At 33.8% G+C, this 13,577-nt stretch overlaps 1 protein-coding gene across 1 annotated transcript; it reads right to left on the reverse strand.

The window, feature by feature from the left end:
• Window positions 1-1,167: 1,167 nt before the first annotated feature.
• On the reverse strand, window positions 1,168-10,104 carry LOC109862935 (proteasome activator complex subunit 4B-like). Its single transcript, XM_020443104.1, has 11 exons — window positions 9,940-10,104; window positions 7,356-7,751; window positions 7,139-7,287; window positions 6,460-6,779; window positions 5,143-6,118; window positions 4,721-4,994; window positions 4,249-4,641; window positions 3,554-4,117; window positions 1,910-3,475; window positions 1,566-1,781; window positions 1,168-1,423 (listed from the first exon to the last, which is right to left on the reverse strand). Exons 1-11 carry the CDS (start codon window positions 10,102-10,104, stop codon window positions 1,280-1,282), a joined length of 5,163 nt encoding a protein of 1,720 aa, XP_020298693.1. The 3' UTR covers window positions 1,168-1,279.
• Window positions 10,105-13,577: the final 3,473 nt, after the last annotated feature.

A 13,577-nucleotide genomic window follows, 5' to 3' on the forward strand; every position in this document is an offset into this window, starting at 1 on the left:
TGTAGATTTTGGAAACGGCGTGCGTATGTACGCCTGGCGCCCAATCGTAAGTTTGGTGAGTAAATCTTTGATCTAATTTTGAAAAGACGTGCCGAAGGTGTGCGACACCTTCGCTACAACATCATAGAGCGAGGTGCCCGTCACAGTATATGTCGTAGTGTGCTGTTACATTAGCTCCTTCCATATGTCGCTACAGGTAACACCGAAGCGCGCCGGGCTGTCTCACGCGCGTAAGACAGCCTGATGCACGCTTATTCGCTGATATTTGTTTATTAAGATAAACTCGGTAACTATTGCGAATCTAGCAAAATGAAATAGGACGTATCGGCTCAGGTTTACTTCTTCTACCTGTCAACGAGAAAGATGTTGCACCAATTTTGGGACACTCTGTATATACTGTTCTCCATACCAACTATCTGCCATTCAATATTTTCAAGATAGATTCTTTTTTTGATACAAAAAATCTGACAAAAAACCAGCAAGACTGTAATAATTGTAATTATTTTTTAAAAGTAGTTTTTGTATATACTGTGACACACAATTGTTCATGTACAAATTTAAGAAATTACACATATAATATATATGTATTTATATATTATATATATCTTACGAATAAAATATATTCTACACAAATATACTATTATTTACTATAGTTATACTTGATTCATATATGCAATAAACAAGTATGTTGTAACATATACTTAATTATGCTCCAGTAGAAGAACTACAATGTTATATCTAAGCAATATGTTAGAGCATTATGATTGGCAGTTTTTAATTGTTTGTATTTTACAACTTATTATAGTATACCTCGCCAGTTTTATATCACAATTTTTGTCTTTTAAGAAAGTTTCAAGAAATATATGTTGAACATATGGGGCAGTTAGTTGTGAGACATCATCACTGACAAAAATCAGTATTAAAAGACTTTATAACATTACGAATAATATATTCGATCGTTATTTTTTTTTGCATCTAATGTGTACTCATGATATTCTTTCTCTATTTATATTTCTTCTGATCCAAAGAAATAATCGACCTGTATATTTATTTTGCAATATACAAAATAAAAACATTATAAATAAACTAAAACCATTATCGTGATCCAGATGATTTTTGGTTTGTTGCGTGCTATGTTTCTTGACGTTTGCAAATTGAGAATTGGTTTTCTACGTCAGTGTACACCTAATCGCTAAGTTTGCATAAGCACGTGAATACCGCTTACTGTTCATAGTTACTGTATCTCTATGCTATTTGTATTGTAATGTCAATTCACCAATCAAGCGTAATACGACAGTGATATTGTTATATTCTGTAAAATGTCCCATTGGTCATCCGTGAAATGTTGCGCACAATGCTCTATTCCAGCCGAGGTCTCAAAATGTGTTCGTTTAAAATCCTCCAAAGTTTTTCTTATTGTCGTCTATAATATAATTAAATGTTTCTAACTAACCAAGTGTGTATGTGTATTATTTTTTCACACATCATTTTAAAAGCATTTGTCTGGATTAAATACATAGATCTGAATTATTTTGTATAATGTATAAATCAAAGAAATCAAATACCGGTATAGGTTGTGGATCGTTCATATGGCAATTAAGATGTTCGACAATTGAGGGCACATATTTAGGTACATCATAGGGATGAGCAGTAATAAAAGCGCACAATCCAAGCACACCAGCATGACGTAAACGTATCGCACTTGTAGCAATTCCCGAAACATCTTCACAAGGTTTCTTCTTGTCGTACAATCGCGTCTTCGTTTTTCTTTTAAATTCCTCCTACAAAAACACAGCAATATGTAAATATTAATAATCATTATAGAAATTTGCATACTTACACACACAATAAAAATAAATCACATAGTATATGAGAAAAAGATTAGAAAACACATTTTGATAAAACTTGCCAGTAATTTCTCATAGTCCGTGATACATGTGCAGTGTATCAGACCACTGAGTACTTTACTAGCCTGCTCTCTGACTTCAAGATGATCATCCTCTAATAAGCACAGTACAATATTTGTTACGCAATCGATCCATGTGTTGTCACTAAGAATTATGCTCATATTGTGAAAGACCAGTACTTGGAGATACGCTAAACAGTCAAGTCTAACAGACCATGATAAATGTTCGGATGTTGTTTTCACTGTTGTCAATATAGTTGACATATCTTCGGGCAGTACGAGTGCTTGCGCGAGTGCTCCTAGAGCGGTTAAACACAAATCATAGAGTTCTTCATCATTTTTCGAAGTTCCTAATTCACATATAATTGGGAATAGCTGATAAAATTCTGGCATTGCACAGTACAGTATTTGAAAAAAATTACACTGAATCCACGTGCATACAATTTTTAACATTCCTTTAGATATTTCGTTTTTTAGAGATATTTGGTTCGATGCATCAAGTGTAACATTAGTTACGTTATCTACTATATCAGTTGTTTTGTCTAAATTCTCAGACTTATCCGCATTATCATTTGTTATAAGTTGGTTTAAATGCGGCAAGATCTTGTTTATTAAAGTTTGTATTCGCGGAGTTATGGAATCAAATGAGTTGCGTGAAATTTTAAGATCGACCGAGAATATACCAACTAACATAGATCCGAGAGTTTCGCGAACACTTTGCAGGGAATTGGTTAACATTTGATTTTCTAAACGAGTTACCAGACGACCCAACAGTTCTGTTTTTCTCCATGGAGCTTGATTAAGGATACTTTGTAGTATGTCCAATCGTGTAGTTTGTGTGAACGAAGTTTCTTCCAAAAACGTTTCTTCCTCCATGAGACATTCAAACAACCAATGAGATCTATTTGGATCTATGTCTTTCTGTGACTTTGAGAAGCATTTATTCCAGTTCGTAATAGTGTCTCTTGTCGCATTCGTTATTGCAGTTCTTATGATGGGCACTATCGCTTGCCACATATCACATGTCATCTGAAACGGCCAATGTTTAGCACCTTTGATGAGTCCGCCTATGATTTCTGCGGCACATCGTTGACTACTCTCGTGATAATTCTTTACTAATCGCTGCAAATGAGGCAGAAAATGCTTCAAATGGACAATCCCATGATTGCAAAACAAGCATTTAAACAGAAAATATCTATACAAGTCGAATTTGACTACGTCGTCTTCACTGAAGTAATTTATAAGGTTTTCGACGTTCTTCGGATTATCGAAGAAAAGATGAACTTCTTTTTCGCAATCTGTTAGCTCGCGCGTTGCCGGGTCAAGACAAGGCTGCTTAGACGAAGGAGCGTCTACCTTCAAGACTTTTGGCCAGACATAATAACCGGTGTATTCTTGATGGACGTATCTAGGCTCATCCCACTGTTCAGCGGTGAGCGGGCGAGTTTTATCATTGTATTGCAGCCATATATTATCAGGTCTTATCCCACATGTGACAGGTTGTGATTGTTGTTCTTTGCTTAACGTATTTCTTTTCTTCTTAGATAGTTTGTGTAAATTAACTTTCACCTTAATTACAATATAAGTATGAGTACATGTACAATCTAGTATTTGCTACACAAACTTTATGGATTAAAAATTACATACCTTTTTACGTTTTCGCTGTTGTTGTTTCAACATACATGCCACTATTTTCGTAGCAATCTGTCTTTCCTCTACGGAATCGTGTATGAGAGCTTGCAAGAAGTAACGTGCTGCTTGCGCGGGATAATGTTGATCTGGATGACGAATATCATATATAAAACTCATTGCCATTAATCTATGCCGCCAGTGTAAACATTCCTGCGATATACAACGTAACAGTTCGTCACGCAGACTATTATACGCTGCTAAGTTAGATTCATTGAGTTTTTTTAAGTTTTGCACACCCATCTCTATCATATTTTCATCGGGCTGTGGCAACATTGGATGTGAACAGTGTTTCCATAAAGTACGCGCAACAGTCAGGCATCTATCGGGTACTTTTAATTCGATCGTGCACGTACCAAAGTTAGAACTCATGTAGTTTGTAATAGACGTCTTTAACTGAATAAGAGATTCTTTCTCAGATGGTTGGGAAAGTACAACGGCTGGCAACAATAACTTTAATAAATTCCAGTTTTCTCTTACACGATCGGAATGCATCATTCGAAGCAAAATATATAAAACGCCCTGTTGTTTCGTAAGTCAAAAAGTTATATTAGGAGATTTCTCAAAAGATAATCATTCTTAAATCAGCACTTATATATATACGAATATATGTGTGCGTGTGTATATATGTATATCACATAATCATTACTTACTTTATACTCAGTATGATATTTTTCGATATCCTTCGTCAAAATATCAAACATGTAAGGTGCAAAAAGTTTAAAGGAATACGAGAAAAATGTGATAGCATCATAGACATCAAATTGAGCTCGACAACGAACTTCCTTGTATTTGCTTGTGGCCAATGTGAATATCTCCATCATTATTTGTTTGTGAGTTTCTGTTAATATGCACGAATTTTTGATACGCGCCAGCTCTCGAATATGTAGTTGCGCTAGACAGCGATTGCGTAATAATCTACGTATTCGATTTTTCTTTCCGTCTACTTTATTTTCAAACATCTTCTTGATATGAAATACAGTTAAGAAGTTGTTTTCAACATCATGTATATAGTCTACATTTCCAAATAACAGATTTTGCCAAATCTAAAGTTTAAACAGAACAATACACGCATAACATTTCATGGATTATTCTTTACGCGCATAAAGTTTAAATTGTACATACAAAACCTAAACCTATGAAACTTTTTGTATCGTCTTCTCCATTATCAAACATTGTCCGTTGAACTTGGCTCATAATTCCAGCAAGATGTTGCCTAACGTTGCTCCCATCAGGCATTGTAACAAATTCTGTCTGATCAAAATGACGTGGTACAGATATATTACACTCTACGGAAGACTCGATTAGTGCAAGCGGGGTTTCTGACCATACTGGTAAAACAGCTACGGCTCCGAACAGAGTATCTCCTATAATATTTAGGCTAATACACAGCTCCTCCCTGCAATTATTTAAATACATAAAAGTATCATCACATCATGTATGATCCATAAAAATAAAACAGACGCACAACTAGTTTACTACACTAGTTATTTCTATAAAACAATATATAGCGGTTGAAAAGAATAAAAAGCTCTTGGTAAACTTACGAAGTTAATATACTAGGATCTTCGCAGTACTTCTTAAGTTTGTCAGTGTGAACTATTAAATATCTTAAAAATATTTTTTTTACAGCAGCGAGTTCTTCTGCACCAGGAATATACCACTTTGGATCGAAGTTATCAACATCCACACCTTTACCCCAGTCTCTAACNTGAAAATAATTGGGATCTTCACGAATTACTTTTTCAGGATACATAGTGATAGTTGACAAATTTGAGAGAATCTTTTGTAACAATTTGCGTGCTGCTGTATTTTCATCTGTCGGTCTCAAAATTAGGATGCGATCAAAAATCTTATACAAAGTATCCATGTAGGGTAACAAATTATCGCCCGTCGTATCGACAACTGCGGTTAATATGAGCAAAGTATACAGAAGACGTTGATCTAAATTATATTCCTTCGAAACATCTTCTATTTCGTTGACCAATGATAAAATTGTTTGCGAAAGCGTAGGGAACAGTACGCGTAATGTTTCGCGTCCGTTACATATAGCAAATCCTCTGAACATAGCTTGTGCTAAGTGACCTGCGATTTTGATCTCAGAGATTCGTTCCGTCATGAATGTGCGCAATTTATTTAAAGCACTATCAAAAATCGTTTTGCTAGAGTTTGACAGCACAATTTCGCATGTATGTGTCACTAGCAATCGGAAAGACGAATGAAACTCATCTGTCTTCCCATCCTTGCTATCGTTCTCGAACGAAAGGTTTCCTATTAGTTCAAACACTTTGTCTAAAAATTGCAGTACAAAGTCCTCGAAACGCGATGTGTCTTTGCATACTGTTTCCTCGATTGTATTGTCGGTGGTACATTGTGAGCAATCCACAAGAGAAATAAGCTCACAATATACACCTATAAACGTTAAAGTAACATAACACTTTTTTAAGTCATTTGCATCGATTCCGGGTAATGACCGAAATAGCAGAGGTATTACGTGTGTTGGTCCTTCTGGAAAGGCGTGATCTATAAAATGTGCACAAAAATAAAATTATATAATGTGAGAAAGTGTTCAAACTTGTTTGTATTTTTCTTTTCGTTTAGAGGATTACACACGCCCGCGCGCGTGCGCATATTATCTTGTATGTTTTTTTCGAAATAACGTTATTGTGTAGTGTCATTCTTTGCTGATAACAATAAAAATAACATACTAAAAAGTAGAATAATAAATTTACATCTTATAACAATTTGTACATATTGTTTCTTTCTTTCTTGTTTTAAAGTATTTTTTAATTTATGTAATTTCTGAATGTATTTGTTTGTCTGAAATAAACAATTGCGGAAAAAGCTGATAACAGGTTTTATACCTCCGTTCATGTATCTAGAACCTTGCACCATTTGGTGAGCTACAAATGTCATGCACTTGATCGAAGTTATAAGTTTATGTGGTTCGATCGAAGAATTGAATGTGGAATACATTTCTTTTACCACATCCGGTATCACTAAATTCGGTCTTAGCAAAGCTAGATTTTGCAAAGTAGTATATTCAGTGGTAAAGGTTTCTTCGTGATATATAACTACCATAGCCAACGGCAATACACTCTTAACAAAAGCATCGATATCATCATCAGTTAACTTGTAATTGTCTGGAATTGAAGTTTCCCATGTTGGTTTATTATATCTTTCTCTGAAATTACATAAACAGAAGTGAGAATCAATTCATTTAATCAATATCTTTATGCTGTCTATTGATTTGTAAAGTAATAAATAAGTTATTAATGAGATAATTGAAATGCACACATTTATAAAGTTAGCGTAAACTATGAGCGATGTGTATCTCGCAATTCATAAAAGTTTGTTATTTATCAGTATAAACCTTTCACACTATTTGCGATTCGCAGTTGTCCAGTCGAAATTTGTCATTTGTGATTCGTGAGTGTTACGGTAACATTCAACAGTATACATGATTAAGCATGTATTCGTGACATGTTTAAATATCGCGAAAAATGAATCGCGAATAGTTTGACGCTTAACATATTTACATACTTGCGTAAACGTATGAGAAAATCATCTGTAAGTGTGAAAAGAAATTTAGTTAATTTTTTTGTCCACTGCCCATAATTTGCTGGATAAATATAGGTTTCTATAGTTTTCAAGAATTTATTTAAATACTTCTGCGCGTCCGAACCATTTCCCTGCAAGATGTGTATATTAGAATGAATAATCTTAGTTTCTTCGTCCACACTAATCGCATAATTTTTACCAAAGCTCCTACTATCCACGAACATATCGGCAATATATAAAAGGTGGATTTCCTATTGTCTGAGGCATTCTTATACATTACAGGTAGATTTAAGTATCGTATAAATCTAGAAAACATCACAGGTAAGTGCGGATTCCAGTCGATATAACCGATATTGTCACGTGCTAATCTTCCCATTAAGTATAATATATTGGGTTCCCAGTAGTACGCATTGTGGAATACTTTCCACATATTCATAAGTTCATCAAACCATAAAAGATATCCAACAGAATGATGCTGGGGACGTAAGTTGGTTGGTAACAAAATGGATAAAACATAAAGACTATTCTTCATTGCCACATTAAACGGACAAAATGTTGGTCTTAATTCATCTAATATTTCTTGTGTGGCGCTCAGCTATTATAAACAATGTGAAGTAGATATATATCAAATGTGAAAAAAATAATATTTCAAAAATATTGTTTTGAAAAAATTATATATACAGGGTGTCCCAGAATTGGTGTGACATCTTTCGTAGGCAGGTAAAAGTAAAACTGAGTCGAAAAGTCTCAAATCATTTGTTTCTATTATTTATAATAAAGAAGTTACTTGTTGGGTAAATCAGATCAAGTGAGACACGCGCCTGGTGTGTGTGTGCGCTCCGCGCGGTTCACTGACATGCGGCCGGCTAAAGATCGGCGCTGATTGGCCTGATGTACTCAATACTTACTCCTTTATTATAAATAATAGAAAAAAAAGATTCAGGATCTTTCGACTCAGTTTTACTCTTTCTACCTGCTTACGAGAGACACCAATTCTGGGACACTGTATATATATGTATGTATATAAAACTCTTACTGAAAAGTAAGTTTTAACGTAACTTATGTCATCTAAGAAAGTATTTAACTCTAGACTATACTTATACGTTCCTCGTTCTGTAAATGTACATATCATTTTATAGAAAGGTCTCCATGAAAGTTCTAACTCATCAGGACGAATTAATTCCTTTTTCCTGGAAAAAATAGTGGATTATATAAACAAGCTATATCAAACACATTTCATAAACAATTGAACACCATCACCAAAACTACATAGCTATTCTTTTCAAACTGATCTCATTCTCTCATGAAATAGGTTTTTTAATGTTACGCAACAACAAATTATAAGTGTCACTATGCACAGAATAACTTATGATTCTTCCAAGTGCGCGCGCGCATACACACGCACACGCAGGTAAAATATACAATGCAAAATTTTTTAAATTTGCGATATTAATTAACTTCTATTTCTTACTTTAGTAAGACTCTAAGCACGTTACTACACTCCATCATAACAGTTGCATTCACCCTTGGTATAGTAACAATTTCATACATTAACTTCACAAATATTATATGATCTTCTTTACTAAACTTTAATCCATATATTTCTATGTACCTGGAAAAAGATTTAAGTTTAGTTACCACTATACCAAATAATTCTATTTATACTGTATCAATAAGGACAAAGGGATGCTTATTTAAAACCAAATAAAAAATGTAGAATATAAGTTTCGTAACACATTCGAGACCAAAGACACACCCTGTGAGTCATGAAATGTCTTTTTTCAGTTTAACCGATACCTCAGCATGTGAGTCATACTATCATTACATTAAGAATTGCTGGCTGCTGCGGATTCAAGACATTTGTTAAAAGACGTCTTTAAATGTGTTAAACACGCATATTTGCATATGTTCATTATATACACATGTAATGACATCTAGGAATGTAAAAGAAATAACAAGAAACTTAAATATTTAACAATCAAATCATATTGTCAATATAAAGCATAAATTTTTGAGTTTGATATATCACTTTTGGCGTGAATTTATTTGCTACAATACATCGTATGGGATGTTTATGTGTGTTGTTCTGTTTATATGATATCTGCTATTGTGTGTGTGTGTATGACCTTGTATAATACCATTCTATAGCACATGTGACACGAAAAATAGGTGCTTAGTACTTGGCATACACGATACAAGGTCTTTAGAGGCAATTTAAACACAACACACACAAATATCACAAGAATAAATAAATCAGTATAGCAACAAGTTCAAACCAAATCTCATTGGTATATCAAACCTTAGATAGTCCGTTGTAATTTTTCTAAAAAATATAACTATTTTTTAAATTTAAGTTTACTGTTATTTTTCCTAGATTTTTGTTTTTGTTTTGTATATTAGGTTATTGGATCTGTATATTATTCTTTTACAAATATATTTTCAAACAAGTTTCTCAGAAATAGTTAATTTAAAAAAATTCATATCTTAGATTGTTTGCTAGACTGTAGATAGTTAAAAATACTTTGGGTACTGCAAATTTTTCAAAGCATCGTTCTATCTTTATTTTTTGTTAAATATAGGATAAAGATAAAATGATGCTTTGAACCATTTGCAGTGAGACTTTGACCGCACCTTTTGAATATTAACAAAGGTGCTGACACAACATATTAAAAAAATAAAAATAATTCACATATGAATATGTCTTTAGTTTTAGTAAATTATAAAAAATTTGCTTTTTACAGCAACACATTCTCTCACGTATATAATTGTCTCGTCCAAAATACACATGCTGGTTCAATTTCCCGAAGCATAACAGCGCGTCCTAGATTCTCCTTGATCTTGACAAGCCATACTACCAATTCTTCTTCTAGTTGATCTTTGAAGGGTAATAGTTTAGTGTAACGCAACTCCTTTTGCGGATAAAATCCTAGATCTGTCTTGAATGACATTTTTTTATTTATTATTTAATTGCATTCGCGATTGCACACAACTATGCTCTTGTCACCGTGTATTTGTGTTTCTAGCGAGCATTCAACCCCGATTAGATCAGTCCTACAGTCTTGCAAACTGATACTGTGCGATATGATTACGATATAGCTTCATCACACCTTGCGTTTTGCTACTAGGTTTAAAATTCAGTGATGCAAGATCGAGGCGGAGAGGAAGGAGACAATCGAGAGAATCGAAGTAGTGAGGACACGCATAAAGACGCGATTCCCGCTTGTGTACGTATCCCCACCTCGAGACTCTCGTTGCTCTCTGACTCGATCTTGCATCACTGTCGATTCAAGTCGAAGATAGAAAACGGATGGACAAAAACTCATCCGTTTCGCGCATCTCTTCTACTAGAAAATGCTTCCACTCTACAGCCATTGGATGCCAGCGAGTGTCTCGCCAATCCTACGCGCAACACTATCCCCACTTTGCTCATTTTTACTTGCTTATCTCTTATGCGCAGTAGAATTCTCTTCCATTTTCTTCTCGATTTGAACCTAAGAGCGGTGTTCCATTAAGGTTGTATTCAGAGTAAGATAAAAGATATGCCAGAGTATTCAAATTTTGCCAGTCAGTGGATAATATTAAAAAAAAAAGTTTGCAAAATTTTAGCTCCTTTGCGAGCTTTGGTAAAAAGGTAGCTCGATTTCAATTTAACACGAGTTCTTATGGGATTTTACATTTTGATATAAATTAAAAAATAACTGTAGATGTAGATATACCGTAAGTTTGAAACTTTTGCAGTTGTTAATAAATATCTTAAAAACAAATTCCACTTAAAAAAATAATTATTTCGTGAATATCCCATAAAATATAAATTTATATTTTGCTAAAATTAATAAAAATATATATTTAATATACATAAAACAATTATATTTGTAAATTTATACATCAATTGTTACGTTTTAACAAACTTTTGTGATTAGTACATTTTCAGTGTTTCATTTATTATACGTTGCAAGTAAGGTATAATCCTACTCAAAAGTATCAAAAGTGAACATTAAAATGGCACACACACACAAAATATACGGAAAAACTTTTCCGTAGTCATTAAAAATATAATAAATAGTTTTTTTTTTTACTTATTTTAGTACAAATACTACTTTTCTAGCAAAAAATTATTATCTAAATATTAAAATAGGTTTGGTTTACGCTATGTTTCTTAAACTTTTGACTGAGATCTTACCCTGAATACAACCTTAAGCGGATATCTATAGTAGCGCAGAACTAGCGCGACCAATAAACATTCTGTTTTTTGTCTTTTTTTGAGGTGTTTCCAGCTACGTACACAAGCGACACTGTAGGTTTGTTCGCTTCGCATGCCCTAACATGCTTCTATTGTAGGATGCCGAAAAGTACTTTTAAATATGCATACATATATATATATATATATATATATATATATATATGTGTGTGTTCACAGAACACATTTATTACAACATATTTTTTTCGCAATATTTGAAAATTTATTTCGGGTGGGTATACGGGGTCTTTCATACATGAGATGCAAGTATAGCATTGCAAATCTCGCAAAATAGTATAGAACTTTTCAACTCAGGTTTACTTTTTCTATCTGTCTACATAAAATGTTACGCCAATTCTGGGACGCTTTGTATATTGTGACTTAATGTAATTTTATTTTATTTATTACCTTAATAATACAATTGAAGAGGATTTGAATTACAAGTCAAAACGTTTTGACAAAACGAATAACAGCACAATAAGTTTATTGCCAAACACCCTATCATTCGTTGCAATCAGCCGTTATCCAACTATATTAAAATATATAGTTTGTAATTACTTTGTGCCAAGTTTCAAAACAGGTTATTAAAAAATGTAATATCGGAAGTGTTGCCAGCGCGAAAAAAATTTATCCGTTTTCTGAATTAAGTTTTTATCATAAATTTAATAATAAAATATATAATTAAAATTCAAATAACGGCTCAATGAGATATTTAAAAAAAGGCAAAACTCACAAATACTTTTTTAAAGTATATAATTTGTAGTTTCAAAATAGTTTATAAAAAAAGTTTCAAAATAGTTTATAAAAAAATTATATCAGAAGTGTTGTTGGCGCGAATAACGCGAACTACTACCTTGCCTCTTGATTCTCTCTTTTTCTTTCTAACTCACACTTCCTGTCTTTCTTTTTCTTTTTTTAAAGCGTACAGGCCATCTGTTAGCAGGCATATGAACATGCACATATTTCGGCCCAACGACGACTATAACATTTCTTAAAAGCCCGTTCTACAGTGATCGCAAGCGCAAAAGCAAGGTTTAGATCTCGTAGAATTGACCAATCACGCTGGTAAATTGGCTGATTTGATCACTGCGATTAGTCAATTATACCAGACCTGTTCCTTGCGGTTGCGCTTGCGATCAATGTAGAACAGGCTAAAAACGTGAAGTTCTCATATCGATACTTTAATAGTCGATATCTCCGACTAGAAGATACAAACAAAAAAAACGCAAAAATACTTTTTTCTAAAATGTTTTGTTTTAAAATGTTTTATAAATTGATTGAGACTAAAACGAAAGTGAACGGTTTAGTCGTTCTTGGAGAATTGTCTCGTGAAAATCTCCCCACTTCTCAATTGCATGAATTTTGCGTATAAAGTTTCTTCCACATTAAACGCAAGATGCAAACGCAAGTAGATTTCGAATGAAATTGGCTAATTGCATTGATTCAATATGCCAATTGATTACCGTCAATTCCACAAGACCTGATACTTGCAATTGCATTTTGCGCTTAATATATTGAATGGGCTCATAGACATAAAAATAAGGAGACGGAGCATTAACCGCGGGGTGGCGAAGCCGCTTCAGAGGAGTGGGGAACATGGTCACGTTTTTGGGGCCAAACTTTGAGCTTCAGTATAGAGATGCCAGATGAGGCCAGATCGTGCCGGACAGCAACGAGAATATCGAGGCGGTGCAGGCGGGCAGTGTTCACAGTTTTTTAAAGGGTTTCTCTAAAGGACCGTCTACAATGGGAGTAGGCAGTATAGAGTAAGAAGAAAAGTTTTTGGAGTTATTTCATTTTTGTCTATACAAGTAATTATTTCGCGCTTTTTGACACGCGTCTTTTATTGGCTACCAGTAAAATGGGAATTGCCCATTTCGTTATAACCAGGGTTAGGCACGTATTATACGTGAGGTATTTTACATTGTATTATACTTGGTATTGTACAGTATAATACATCGCTTAGTTTTATACATATTTTACTTTGTGTGCCGCCATCTCTACATCATGTGTATAGTAAATTTTTTAAGTCCAACCTTTGACTATATAAGTATGGACTGCTAGTTCCCCCCACTTTTCCCATTTAAGCAATGTATAAGCAGCGTAGGTAACATAGATAAGAAATAGGCACCGCCTTTGGGCCAAAAAGCGGGAAATTCAAATATAGTTCGAGAAAGTAAGTAA

Source organism: Pseudomyrmex gracilis, unplaced genomic scaffold, assembly GCF_002006095.1.
Source record: "Pseudomyrmex gracilis isolate BER0280 unplaced genomic scaffold, ASM200609v1 scaffold_2688, whole genome shotgun sequence".
NCBI lineage: Eukaryota > Metazoa > Arthropoda > Insecta > Hymenoptera > Formicidae > Pseudomyrmex > Pseudomyrmex gracilis.